The 15,470-nt window shown below is 43.8% G+C and overlaps 1 protein-coding gene across 1 annotated transcript in view; it reads right to left on the minus strand.

The window, feature by feature from the left end:
• Nucleotides 1–15,470, minus strand: part of fsd (fates-shifted) — a 407,209-nt gene that overhangs the window by 37,514 nt on the left and 354,225 nt on the right. The window contains exon 6 of the mRNA XM_068391723.1: nt 8,536–8,712. Coding sequence (XP_068247824.1) covers nt 8,536–8,712 — 177 coding nt within the window. The remainder of the gene's footprint in view (nt 1–8,535; nt 8,713–15,470) is intronic.

A 15,470-nucleotide genomic window follows, 5' to 3' on the forward strand; every position in this document is an offset into this window, starting at 1 on the left:
AATAATAATAATAATAATAATAATTATAATAATAATAATAATAATCTTTATATGCTAATAATAAGATAAGGGTGAATGTATGTGCATTTTTGCACTGAATTGTCCTTGTGCTGATTTATCGTTGTGCTAAATTGTCATGCGCTGAATTGATTCTAAGCTGAATTGTCATTCGCTGAATTGGCAGCGCTGAACTGTCGGCGCTGAACTGTCCTGCGCGGAATCGTCGGCACACGCTGCAGGTTACAGGCTGGATCATGCTGAATGGCATTAAGGCATAAATGTCTGGATGATCCTGTGGTGGTTTGAAGTCATCTTCGAACAATGCACATGGGTCTGGAATGGGAGAGAAAAACACGGGGAGCTTACTGTTCAAGCGTGGCAAACAAGTCAATCCCTGTCTAGCCCCACAGTGAAAGAAGCCTTTCTGCTACAAGAGGATGTACAATAGACCACTCTGTACCTACAACCTGCCCCTGGCAACTGGAGTGTCAACTGGTACATATCTCTTGCCTGGAGTGTACCTTGCTGACAGCTCCAAAGCAAGAAACACCACCCTGATGTGTATCTGCTTTGTCTGGCCAAAATGAGGGTGTGAGACTATGCCCCCTTGCTTGTTGAAGTAGGCCACTATTGTACAGTGTTGTCATCTCTCATCAACACTACAGAGTGCCTCAAACATTATGCAATGCTTGCAACCCTCAAAAGGCTACTTGCCTCTCGAAGACGATGTGCAGATGCCTTTTTTCTTAGTTCCGCACCCCTGAGACAACAAAGTCATCCAGGTTTGCTCCCCACCCCTCCTTAGATGCATCCGAGAACAGTTGCATGTCCGGAGGCATAGAGTCGATTGGGACTCCCCTGTTAAGGTTGTCCTCGTCGAGCCACCAGGTCAGATTGTCCCGAACCCCTTGTCCCAGTGGAACAGGAAGGAATGGGAGATTCTGTTGGCTGACTAGTGATCATCCTCTTCACTAACAAGCTAGTGAAAGGATCGACTTTAACCAGCGAGTAACTGAAATTTTCACTGCATTTCCCGTAGAGTTATTTCAGTGTTCGCGATTTTTCAAGACTTAACTTAGTCTTGATTTTAGTTTTCTTTTATTTCTTTATTGAGACGACACCTGCAGTATGCATCGTTCGACAGCTGAAGACCACCATCACGTTCTGCAATGGCAGAAAGGGGTTCATCCCCTATCCCCACCTCTTCTCCTCAAACAAGAGTGGAGAGGGGGAGGATCAAGAAACCCAGAGGCCTTACTTTGAGGAGCCATGCAAAGCGCCCTCAATCACCTGCAACGGAACCAGTCCCTGGAACTTCAAGGGACCACCCCGTGCAGAACCCGGACCACCTACCAGCGACCCAAGAAGGAGCTGAGACTAAGAATACCCCCTCTCAAGACCCACCTTCGCAAACAGCAGCAACTGGAGACTCCAAGTTCAGTTTTACTCCAGGACCCAGGATAACATTCTATGCTGCCATAGTTGCCATGGAAGCTAGCAATCCTTGCCTCAACATGACCATATGTCCCAATCGCAGGGGACAACTGATCATAACAGCCAAAGATGAGCAGACAAAGACCTACCTAGAGCAACAGGAAAACATCCTAAAACTGGACATCAATGAGAGACCCACCACCATCATCGTTGTCTATGACCTCGACCTTCCACTGGAACTAGTGCTCCACATCCCTCCATCATCACTGTCAAGAGATGTGAGGGAAAAGCCGGAGGTAGATCCCACAAATTGGAGGCTGTCCACAAGGGAGCTCGCCCTCCTCACCTATCCTTCGGCCTTTGGGGCACCTTCCGCACCAAAGAGTACTTCAAGGAGCCACTTCGATGCTTCCGGTGTCAAAAGTTTGGACACCATAAATCCCGCTGCACAGGTCTGGAGATCTGTGGGGTTTGCAGCAGCAGACAGCACCCCACCGCCTATTGTATTGCCAGGCACAAAGCAGGGCACAAAACCATCGCCCGCTGCCCTAACTGTGGAGGAATGCTTGGCATGATAGATGCCCCCACAGACTTCAGAGAATAGCAGACCGTCAGGGAGCAGACCGCCACTGCAACCTCCATCCACGTCAACAGCGTCGAATGCAGCCACCTCCAACTAAACAAAACCCTACACCTTCCAACCACACCTCCCAACAAAATCCTAACCCTTCCAGACATGCCATTCCTGAACCTTCCTCTCCACCAACCCCCCCTCCAGCACCTAAACCTCAACATCCTCCTAAACCTCCTTCCAAAGAAAAAAGATCCCTAACCCATACTCCCCGCACTCCCTCACCTTTAAAACTTACCTCTCCAACCAATTCTCCTAATGTCACCCAGCCAAAACAACCAGAACCCAACCCACCCTCCTCTGCACCAACCACTCACACACCTAACATTTCCCACTCCCTAAAGGAATTTCCCAACCTACCTTCCACCGCCACAAGCAAATCTAGCGCCTCACGCCCCTCCAAACAACCTTTCAACATAGACAGCAGTGAGTACGACCTCTCTGCTTGTCCCATGAATGCTCTGCTGGCAGCCATCAGCAACATCCTTCGTAACTTCTTGCGATCCCGCAAAATCAAATTCACTCAGGAGTCATTGGATGACTTCGTGTTTGACAACGCCGCCAAGGAACTAGGAGCTCTATTCCCTTCATAGTTCCTACTGCAAATGGACCTCATACAACCACTTGCAACAACCAAAACACTCGGGTAAAAGTGCTCCAATGGAATATTTGTGGACTTCGAAACAAGCTTCCATTTCTTCAATCTCAAACCTCAGTGCAAAACCTTGACATTATCATACTGCAAGAAACTCTGCTTAATGAGAACATACCATTCACGTTCTCAGGATACAAAGTATACACAACGTATCAATCACCAACGACAAGAGGACTGACTACCCTCATTAAAAGCAGCGTATCCCCTCCAAACTACTACCAAGCATAGACGGTGGCACCGAGGCAGAGACGCTAAGTATCCAGATATCTCTCCTAGCCACAATGCTAACAGTCCACAACATATACAAATCCCCAGCAAACAATATCGATGCCGAGGCACTCTTTGCAGAAGCCTCCAACGAAGACTCAATTATTGCAGGCGACTTTAATGCTCATCATCAGTTCCTGAACTCAATATCAGAAACAAATCAAACTGGCAGACACTTGCATGCCCTACTGCAAGAATATCCTGATGTAGCACTGCTCAACAACGTCACAGAAGCCATCCATCTAAAAGGAGGTCGTCTAGATCTTACCTTCTTATCCAGTGCCATACAAAGAGGAGCTAAATGGCAACCACGTCCTGTACTAATCAGTGATCACTTTGCCATTGAAGTAACACTCGAATTGCAGAAATACCCACCTCCTCCTCCGTCCCCAAAAAGGTGGAACCCAGAGTTTGCTAACTGGGAAAAATTCAAAACAGCCATGACAGAGTGGGCTCTGGAATATATCAAACACCCGCATAATGATATCTCCACCCTATCTACCGACTTCAGCAAACAACTAGAGGTAGCAGCCAGTGTATCCATGCCACAAAAAAAGTACTCTGAGAAGAAACATGCGGATGCCTGGTACTATAACAGCCGCATCAAAGAAATGAATACTAGAATAAACAGGACCAGGAAACTTCTCAGAAGACACAGAACAGATGAACTACATAATCTACTTGTAGAGATCATCAAGCATTCTGTACAAGTATCACTGGAAGTAAAACTAGACAAAATGGTACTCATGGTGCAACGAGGTCAACTTCAGCACATCCCTAGCCAAAATATGGGGCTGGTTTAACTAAGTCTCTGGGAAATACAATACACCCAGAGTTACACACCCAGACCCATTAGCTGAAGCCAAGAGGATTGCTAACAACTTTGTGGACAGAGCAAAAAGCATCAATCTACCTCTGCCAACCATCAACAGGCAGAGAACTCTGCTCCCAATCAGGAACAACATCATAGAAGCCGCCTGCAACATGGTAGATGACACTGATCACCCCTATACCATGGAAGAACTAAATACGGCCCCATCAAAAGGCAAGAAGGACACTGCCCCTGGAGCTGATCTCATCACATATAGCATGCTGAGGAACATGGGAAACCATGCCAAATTGGTCTACCTGCATCTGATAAACAGGACCCATACGGAAAGACATACGTCCAACCACATGGAACCAGCAGGACACCAAACCTATTCCAAAACCTAAGGAGCCAAATACCTACAGACCTATAGCTTTGATAAGCTGCATAGAGAAAGTAGCTGAGAGAATGGTACTCAATAGACTGCAGTGGAAAATAGGACAACTACATCATCGCCTATATGCCTACAGAAATGGCATAGGCACTCAGGAATGCATCACAGATGTCCTCTCAACAATTAACAACAAAAAAGCTTTTGTCATATTCCTTGATCTCGAGAAAGCCTTTGAGCTAGCTAGCTCACCAGCTATACTCTTCACACTTGTTGAAAAGAGTGAAAGGACACTTACTGGCCTAGACTCGAAACTACACACAAAATCGAGAGGCCAGAGTCACTTTCAAAGGAAAAACCACTGAGTTCATCCCCCTAGAAAACAGAACACCACAAGGAGGCATACTCAGCCCCTACCTGTTCAATCTACTGATGGAGAGCTTAGCCACTCTAAAACTCCCAAAAGGAGTGGAGATATTCATATATGCAGATGACATATGCATAGTATGCCCAAACAAAGCTCATGCCAGAAATATTACGCAAAAAGCTCTTGACATGATCCAAGCCAAATGCAATGATCTTGGCCTAAAGATCAATACCAACAAAACCAAAGCAATGGCTATAAAACACTCGCAAAACCCTCAAAACTTCACACTGAGAGGTGAGGACATCGAATGGGTGAGTTAATTCATGTATCTCGGGGTAATCATTAGCAAAACCCTGTCAGCAGCTAATGAAGTAACCTACCTCAGAGAGAAGGCAAAAATCCGTCTATCAGCCATGAAACGCATGACCTCCCTTAAACAAGGAGTATCTAACAACCTCCTAAGGCTGTTTTACCTACAAGCAATTCGATCCCACATTGATTGTGCAGCACCCACACTTACTGCATTGACCGACACTCAAAAAGCATTATTAGAAGTAGTCCAAAACAATGCCATGAGACTCATCAGTGGCTCTCCAATGTGGACAAGACTCTGCCTACTCAGAGCAGAAACTAACCTAATCTCCCTGTCAGCCAGAATTGACATAAGGAATAGCAGCATCATATTCAAGTCAATCATTGCAGACAGAAAAAGCCCACTCAATGATAAAATAAAAAGGCTTCTACCTCTTGCTGAAGAACTAGGTCCGCCCAGCTCCCATGCAAAGAAACTACTGGATACACTCAGAAGAATGCAGATGCAAAACAAGGCTCACAAAATCAAGGGACAACAAATGTATGAGGGCTACATCCCTCCTGCTCCCTGGGCATGTGATCCCATCAAATACAACTTCACTATCCTACCAGCAGCAAGCAAGGCTCTCTGCATGCCAGAGCAACTCAATGCAGCTGCAAAAAATGCAATCAGGAACACTCCTGCGCCTCATACCTACTACACAGATGGATCAGTTGACCGTGCAATCCCTGCAGCCGCGGCTGCAGTTATCTCTACATCAGGATATAAAGCAAACTGGAGACTTTCCAACCATGCCTCCACATTGCAAACTGAACTAGTGGCCATTGCAAAAGCCCTAGAACACTCTGCCAATCAACAAAACGGGAACACAACGATCCATACAGATTCCAGAGGAGCCACGATAGCCCTCAGCAACAAGGAACCTACAGAGAATGTGCACCTCATCATTGCAATTAAATTCTTAGCCCTGCTCCACCAAAGAAACAACAGGCAAGTCACCTTGAATTGTATACCAAGTCATACAGGAATCTCTGGCAACGACGAGGCCAACTACCTAGCTAAATCGGCCTTAATGTGCCAAACTATCAGCATTACTCTGCAACAGTCATTAAAAACCATTCAAAATAAAATGGCTACCTACTGCTACATTCAAAAGACTAGTGAAGTTAGAAGAGCCTTCCTTGATGACTCAAGATCTGCAAAGTGGTACATTGAAGCTACAAACATACTACCACACCCAATTGCAAGACAAACACCTCGCCAGGACGCAGTAATTATTTGCAGACTGCGACTGGGATATCTATGCAACTGGCAGATCATCTTAGATAATGGCCAAGACCCTGCAGCACAGCATAGACCAATTAGACCATGCAAGTACTGTAATCAGGACACAGAAGAACCTTTACAGCACTATCTTACAGCAAGGTCAGGAAACAAGCATACTTCGGCAGGATCTTAATCCCAATACTCCTGCTACTGCAACAGAAATTGTCATGCATATCATTGACAATCCCAATACCCTCTCAGCCTTTCTCCGGAGTTACCCTCCACCGAGATAACGTTGCAACAAAGTCGACGTAAAATCTAAGTGGCAATTAAAAGAGAAACCTTATCTTCTCTACAATTCTGTGCTGGGAGCTGGGGGATTGCTGGCGGCTGCGGCCTTATCTTTCTCTCCTCTGGGCTGGCAGTCCGTTGTCGCACAAGCGGCCTGTGTTGCCTGTCTGGGGGTGTGGCCGGGGTCGTCTGTGGTCCTTTTTGACTCCCAGCACATCTTCCCCTCCTCTCGGCTGATAGCCAGTTGTCGCACTGCGGCCTGTGTTGTCGGTCAGGGGGTGGAGCAGGGATCGGGGGGGGGGGGGGGGGGGGTCTTTTTGACCTCCAACACATTTTTCTCTCTTCAGATGGCAACCCGCACAGCGGCCTGTGTAGCCATCTACACCTTCATCTCCCTTTGTTTGTCTCAAAAATAATCTTTATTTTTACCTCTTTTTTTTTTTATCTCTCCCTTTTTCTTTATCATTTACAGGTACAGGAATTTCATATTCCACCCTATCTCTACCACTAAAACCACTATAACTCCTCCTCTTCAGATCTCTCCTACTCAGCTGAAATCTCACACTATCCCTCTATCTCACACTTAAGCTTAAACCACTATGAAGTTTTTCACTTCACCTATATCAACTTCTCTGACTACAAACTTTCAACTCCTTCCCGAGCTCTCCTACTTATCGGGACTTGCTACTATAACTCTTTCTCTCTAACTCAGACTGGAGCCAGTGGGCTCATAGGATGATATTCCACAGTCAATCACTCCTTTTCAAACATCCAATCACCACCCAAAACCTATCCCAATATCCTAAAATAAATGTTGCAGAATAACCCCTACCCAACTACCTATCCCAATATATCCTACCCAAACACCTACGTGCTGCAAGATTGCAAAAGCCCATGTTTGGCCAAAAGGGCCAGGCAATCTTCAACAGAACAGAAGACTAGTGATCCTTCAGACCATTTAAGGGATCTCTGGTGGAGTCACCCGTGAGGAACGAGCTTTTTCAAAGACAAAAGGTGACCGAGAAGACATTGCCAGCGCCGAGCTGGTACTTGTCTTTAACAGGAAAGATCACTCAACCTCCCTGAGCCTGCTAATGCAATAGTCTGTTGCTTTTGCCATGTGTATCAGCATGCCCGGGTGCTTCAACTTCTGCTTGGGTATGAGATTCAATTTCTCCCAGTTTACCACAATCTACACATTGTGGCAAAATGCCAGGATTAATGAATAATTGAGATACGTCGGCAGACTTATCCCTTGCGAGTAGGCCCAAGTGACTACCAAGGTGAACACCTAAGTGAACACATGGAGAGCCATACACACACTGCAGAACATTCTTGAACTGGTATGTAGTACAGTAAAGAGAAAAGTGGAAGTACTTTTGAGAAGACAAACAGGAACTTGTATGTATACATCCTTCAAGTCTACCGAAAGTATGAAGTTTCCTTCTTTAACAGAAGACGGCACAGGCTATACTGTCTCCATCCAGAACTTTGACAAACAAACTTGTTCAGAGGAGAGGTTGATATCTCTCTCTCTCTCTCTCTCTCTCTCTCTCTCTCTCTCTCTCTCTCTCTCTCTCTCTCTCTCTCTCTCTCTCTCTCTCTCTCTCTCTCTCTCTCTCTCTCTCAAATTCTGGAATTTTTATAAACCAAAGCTGCAGCACTAAGACCACTCAAATCCATCTATGCTAAATGCACAAGAAAAGGAAGAAATATACTATATATATTCTAAAAGACATCAACAAGAACTACCAAAATCCTTATAAGAGAAATGCATAAGTTAAATAGGTTTATATTCAAGAGAGAAATGAGCCAGGGACAAAGGTTGCTGAAAGTGGCAGAGAGGAGTTATAAAGGAGTACTGTACTTTGAAATTTACATTTATCTACAAAACCCTCATTGTTGATATAACTAAATTAAAGGCATTTTATCAACACTATTTGTGATTTTGCAGGTTTTGCAATTTTCCATATTTCTACAAATCATCATTTGACTTCAACATGACTATTAATTCCTGGAGTAAATTAAAATGTTAATAAAGCTTATAATGCAGTAAATATTCAATCAAATTACTTCATGTACTAAAGTACAGTACTGAGGTTTAAAACTTACCTCTGTATTTGGTAAATATTTATGATGCAATCCTGAGCTATTCTTAGAAAGCAAGTATGCTGGACCAAAGGTGAGATGAAGACGATGAGCACAAAAGCCAAGAGATAAACCTAGATGGCCATTATGCAAATAGCTACCCATTACCATCGGAATGTGGCAGACTCCACTGAGAACAGTCTGAAAACAAATATGATATTCAGATGATATAAACTATGTACCTTTATTTTTTAATGCAGAAAAAATTACTTCTAAAATATCTTGAAAGGACAATGTTATTTGAAGATTACTTCAGAAATATTTGGTCTGTCTTGACAAGATAATCTCAAGAAAAGTGAAGTATATGACCAATAGCGATAAAAAAAACACGAATCTTACATTATCACATTTCATAAGTTCTATTATTTTATTATTATTATTGTTATTTCTGGGCTCCGACCCGTGCCGCCCAGTGAAATGCTCCTTTAGCACCATTTCTAAGGTATATAACTGCAGCAGTTATATAGGCCTACCTTAGAAATGGTGCTAAAGGAGCATTTCACTGGGCGGCACGGGTCTCTCGCCCAGAAATAGATTTTTCCTTCGTCAAAATCCCTTTATTATTATTATTATTATTATTATTATTATTATCATTATTATTATTATTACTATTGTTATTGTTATTATTATTGTAATTATAATTATTATTATTATTATTATTATTTTTTTTTTTTGTTGGACTCAGGCCATGTCGTCCTGATGGAAGGTTCCTTCAAGTAGCTTCCTAGGGTATATTTGACTACTGTGATATTCCCAGAGAATTTACCTTTAGGTCTCCAGAATTCTAACTCCTGGCACAAATATCCTTAAAATTTCTCTCAAGGTTATCGCATAATATCAGGGGACATACATCTTGATACGCCATATTTATTCCTTTAAGCGTAGTGCTACTAGCTCGGTGATTTTCCTGTTCGCTCTCGTGTTTTCGCTTATCTCATTGGATTTTTTTCATGCAATCTTCAGCCTCTTCTGTCTCTAGAAAGTTGAGTATTTGACCTTTACATTGTATAAATTTTAGCTCTTGCCTCACAGTGAAATTAGGTTACATTAAGTGGAAGAGCTGCTGCCTGAACCGGAGGCCCAAAGCCTAATCAAGAACGGACTAGGTTGGAGCTGGAGGACAGCTCCACCATCATTTCCTCAATTCTTCCAACACTCCACCCCCGTCTTTGAAGAATATACCTGAGAACTCTTGAGCAAACGGTGATAAGAAGGGCAAAGTCCATCAAATTTCAAGGAAGGCAGTTTTGTGTTCCCAAGAAGGACTCAGACAAACTCATAGTCATTCTGGACTTGTCGCCACTCAACAAGTTCATTGAAAACTACAAGTTCAGGGGGTTAACCCTTCAACACATAAGGACCCTGCTGCCAAAACGGGCGTACACAGTCTCCATAGATATGGCAGATGCCTATTGGCATAGTCCAATCAATTGCCCACTCTCCTCCTACCTAGGATTCAGGCTACAGAAGAAGAAATACGTCTTCAGAGCCATGCCCTTCGGACTAAACATAACCCCATGGATCTTTACAAAGCTTGCAGATGCAGTCGTTCAACAACTACACCTAGAAGGTGTTCAGGTGGTAGCCTACCTGGACGATTGGCTGGTGTGGGCAGCATCCGAGACGGAATGCATGTAAGCATCCAAGAAAGTGATCCAGTTCCTGGAACATCTGGGATTCAAGATCAACGTCAAAAAGTCTCGACTATCTCCAGTTCAGAAGTTTCAATGGCTTGGAATACATTGGAACTTACAGTCACACCGTCTCTCCATTCCACCAAAGAAGAGGAGAGAGATAGCGGGATCTGTTAATAGACTACTGAAATCCGACAGGATATCAAGACACCAACAGGTGTGTGTGCTGGGCTCCCTTCAGTTTGCATCAGTGACAGACCCGGTGCTAAGAGCACAGTTAAAGGATGCATTAGGAGTCTGGAGGAGATACGCATCAAACGCTCGAAGAGATCTAAGAAGACCGATACCGACTCGACTACGATCACTTCTCAAGCTATGGTCGAAGGCCAAGAACCTGAAGAGGTCGGTGCCTTTGCAACCACCTCTACCTTCAGTCATCATCCACACAGATGCATCAAAGGAAGGATGGGGAGGTCACTCGCACCAACGGAAAGTCCAAGGGACTTGGTCCTCCCTATTCAAGACCTTCCACATCAAGATTTTGGAAGCCATGGCTGTCTTTCTCATGCTGAAGAAATTGTCCCCTCGCCATTCAGTCCACATAAGACAGATTCTGGACAGCAAGGTGATAGTAAGATGTTTGAATCGTCAAGGTTCGAGATCAACCCAAATCAACCAAGTGATGTTGGCCATCTTCCGCTTGGCGGAAAAGAAGAGATGGCACTTATCAGCAGTTCACCTTCAAGGGTCAGCAATGTGACGGCGGACGCTCTGTCCAGGCTCACGCCGATAGAGTCAGAATGGTCCCTAGATGCAGGATCATTCTCCTTCATCTTACGTCAAGTCCCAGAACTGCAGATCGACCTCTTCGGGACGAGCGACAACAAGAAGCTACCTCGTTATGTGGCCCCATACGAGGACCCTCTAGTGGAAGCGGTGGACGCCATGTCCCTCGACTGGAACAGATGGACCTGCGTTTACCTGTTCCCTCCAACCAACTTTCTGTTGAAGGTCCTCAACAAGCTGAGATCCTTTCAGGGAACGGCAGCCATTGTGGCTCCCAAGTGGCCGAAGAGCAATTGGTTCCTCTAGTATTGGAATTGAAGCTGAGGCTGGTCCCTCTGCCGAACCTAGTTCTGACTCGACAAATATAGAAGTCGACTGTCTTCGCTTCATCACAGAAAACCCAAAACCTTCATCCCATGATTTTCTCTCCTTAGCAGTTAAGAAAAGGTTACGGATCTTGAGAGACAGTATAGACTTCTTAGAAGAATAAAAGTCTAGATCTACCAGAAGGCAATATGTGTCGTCTTGGAAGAAGTGGGTTGCTTTTGTCAGGTCAAGAAGACCTAAAGACATCTCAACAGATTTCTGTTTATCCTTCTTTATTCACTTTCATGGACAAGGTTTAGCAGCCAACACGATAACAACGTGTAAGTCAGCCTTGACTAGACCTCTGCTTTACGCCTTCCAAGTAGACTTATCCAATGAAATCTTTAACAAGATCCCTAAGGCCTGTGCTAGACTTAGGCCTCCAGCACCTCCGAAGCCCATCTCATGGTCCTTGGATAAGGTCCTACACTTTGCCTCAACAGTGAACAATGAGGACTGCTCTCTGAAAGACCTGACTCAAAAAGTTATATTCTTGTTTGTTCTAGTTAGTGAAATAGTGGCCCTTTCTCGGGATGAGGTTCTATCTTCGTAGAACTTCAGACTTCAGGGGAGGACAGCTCTTTAAAGGAGAAACCTCGGGCTCAAACTTATCCATAAAACAACTAAGGGCGAAGATCACCTACTTCATTCACAGAGCGGATCCTGACAGTACACCCGCAGGTCATGATCCCAGAAAAATTGCTTCGTCATTGAACTTCTTCTAATACATGGATTTTGAGCACCTTCGCTCGTATACTGGATGGAAGTCATCCAGAGTGTTTCTTAAACACTATGCGAAGCAAGTGCAAGAGCTGAAAAGGTATGTGGGGGCGGCAGGTAGTGTGCTAAAACCTGTCGCTTACGCTGCAAGGAACAGTGAATTGATTGGGACTGTTAAGAATCGGGTGTACGTGTTGACACCTCACAGTGCAACACGTAAAGTGAAGTGTCACTAAGTGTCCAGTTATTAAAGGTGAAGAAACATAGAGATAACACTCGTGCCATGTGTTCTTTACACAGTGTGAAAAGACAGTCATTCACAGAAATGCATATCAGAAAATTTAATAAATTTTCAGTTTTGTGGCATTAATTATTATTCCCTTTCAGGTGAAGTAAGCATTAATAATCTGCATATTGACATGTGAACAAAATAAATAACTTTGTTCTAACATGAATACAACCTTTCTCTGCCTATGCATACTTTACTCCAACATGGGTACAAACTTGTCTGATTTGCATACAGCTAAGCCTGTGTGCTCTGGATGCTAGGGTGGCTCATATACCTTTGCTTTTATTGAGAATACAAACTTCGACTGGCTTTCTATACAGTGAGACCTGTATGCTCTTGTTGCTAGGTTTGTTCATATGGGATATGCAAACCTCAAGACTTTTTCCTGAGTCTACTATGACTCTTCCCTGCAGGGGGCAGGAAGCACTAAAATAGTTCATGATTAGAAGTAATGACGTTTAACTGTAACGCCATATGTCTCTATGGTCTGAGTGACAAAAGAAATATTGTCTTAAGGTTAAGAAACATTTGCAAAATCCACAGATACAGTACTTTTTAAATAATGCTCTGGTAACCTTGCATCAGGACAACATGGCCTGAGCCCAAAAATTGGATTTTGAGCGAAGCGAAAAATTTTGGTGAGATAGCCATGTCGTCCTGATGGTCCCGCCCTCCTTTTTATAAAAAAAGGCCTTGGCAGGATCCCTCCCGAAACTACTATATCTGTAGCACCTTGCTCAATGCTACAAGGAATAAACATGACGGCGACGATGGCACCATCTAGATACGCAAGGTAGTAACGGAGGAAGGGTACCTTGATAACGGCTCCCCTTCTATTTTTGCCACTTTCCCCCTCGAAGCGAAAACGCTATTCGGGGTGAAGATTGCTATGTGTCGTATCAAGATATACGTCCCCTGATATTATGTGATATCTTTTGGAGAAATTTTAAGGATATTCGCGCAAGGAGTTAGAATTCTGAAGACCTAAAGGTAAATTCTCTGGGAATATCACTGTAGTCAAATATACCCTAGGAAGCTAATTAAAGGAACCTTTCATCAGGACGACATGGCTGTCTCACCCAAAAATGGTATTTTCATTATAAAATAAATTTTTGAACATACTTACCTGGTAGTTATATATATAGCTTACGTCCCTGACGTCACGGCAGAAAATTCAAAACTCGCGCCAATCGCCGATTGGATAGCCAGGTGTACCACCCCTGCGCCCTAGCGAGGTACCTGGGAACCATTCCAGGAATGCTCATATATTCCATGCCTCTAGTCTCTTAGAGGGGAGGAGGGTGGGACTTAAATTACATATAACTACCGGGTAAGTATGTTCAAAAATTTATTTTATAATGAAAATACCATTTTTAAACAGACTTACCCGGTAGTTATATATATAGCTGATTAACACCTTTGGTGGAGGGTTAGAGACAGCTAGTATATCTGGAATTCTGCTTAAGAGTTAATCAAAACAAACTTAAGGGTTCGTACTTACTAAGGAAGCTGACTTCAATGATTCTCAGCCTCATTATGTCTGCTAGCCTTATGAGATCCAGCGGTCCTCCCAGGGGGCTGAAGATCCCGTAGGGACTGTCAAACCGGTGTATATACCTCATTATGACAGAACCTCCTCAAATAACCAGTTCCGGGCACTCTTCAAGGAACAAAATTGACCACCTGACTAAAACCAATGATTGTGGAAGACTGACACAATCTCCATAAACAACCATAAAACAAATAAAAGTACCAAGAGAAGAAAAGGTTATTGGGATTATGGGAACGTAGTTGTGGATCCTTCACCCACTACTGCACTCACTGCTACGAATGGACCCAGAGTGTAGCAGTCCTCGTAACGAGTCAGAACACTTTTCAAATAATATGAAGCGAACACAGATTTGCTCCTCCAAAAGGTTGTGTCCATTATGCTTTGCAATGATCTATTCTGACTGAATGCTGCCGATGTTGCTACTGCTCTGACTTCTTGAGTCTTGACCTTTAAAAGACCAAGGTCTGCTTTATTACAATGTAAATGTGCTTCCTTAATCAAGAGCCTGATAAAAAATGACAAGGCATTTTTTGACATCTGTAACGAGGGCTTTTTGACCGAACACCATAGAGCTTCAGAATTGCCTCGTAAATCTTTTGTTCTATCCAAGTAGCATCTCAGAGCTCTTACTGGGCATAAGACTCTTTCCAACTCCTTGCCAACTAAATCCGAAAGATTCGGAATCTCAAACGCCTTGGGCCAAGGTTGAGAAAGGCGTTCATTTTTGGCAAGAAAGCCTAATTGTAAGGCACAGACAGCCTTACCATCACGAAAACCAACGTTCTTCCTAAACGCATGTATTTCACTCACTCTTTTGGCTGTTGCGAGACTATCCAAAAATAAAGTTTTCATAGTAAGGTCCTTCATAGAAGCTGAACCCAATGGCTCAAACCTGTCGCTCATAAGAAACTTCAATACAATATCCAGATTCCAGGCTGGTGAATCTTGGTTTCGTTGTTTTGTAGTCTCAAAAGACTTGAGAAGTTCTTGCAGATCCTTATTGTTAGAAAGGTCTAGGTTTTTATGCCTGAACACAGTCGCTAACATGCTCCTATATCCTTTAATAGTCGAGGAGAAGTTGCACTTCCTTCGAAGGTGGAGCAGGAAGTCCGCAATTTGGGCTACAGAGGTACTGGATGAGGAAAGAGAGTTGACTCTACACCACTCTCTAAAAACCTCCCACTTGGATTGATAAACTTTGATAGTTGAAGTTCTTCTTGGTCTTGCAATGGCTTGAGCTGCCTCCTTCAAAAAGCCTCTAGATCTAGTGAATCTTTCGATAGTCTGAAGGCAGTCAGCTGAAGAACGTGGAGATTTTGGTGGAATCTTTCCAAGTGGGGTTGTTTGAGTAGATCTACTCTTAATGGAAGTCTTCTTGGAGTGTCTACCATCCTTTCTAGTACCTCTGTGAACCATTCACTTGACGGCCAAAAGGGGACCACTAGGGTCATTCTGGTCCCTTTGAATGTTACAAACTTCTGTACCACTTTGTACAGGATCTTGTATGGTGGGAAGGCGTACAGATCTAGGTTGGTCCAATCCAAAAGAAATG

The sequence above is a fragment of the Palaemon carinicauda genome, chromosome 18, assembly GCF_036898095.1.
Source record: "Palaemon carinicauda isolate YSFRI2023 chromosome 18, ASM3689809v2, whole genome shotgun sequence".
NCBI classification, from domain to species: domain Eukaryota; kingdom Metazoa; phylum Arthropoda; class Malacostraca; order Decapoda; family Palaemonidae; genus Palaemon; species Palaemon carinicauda.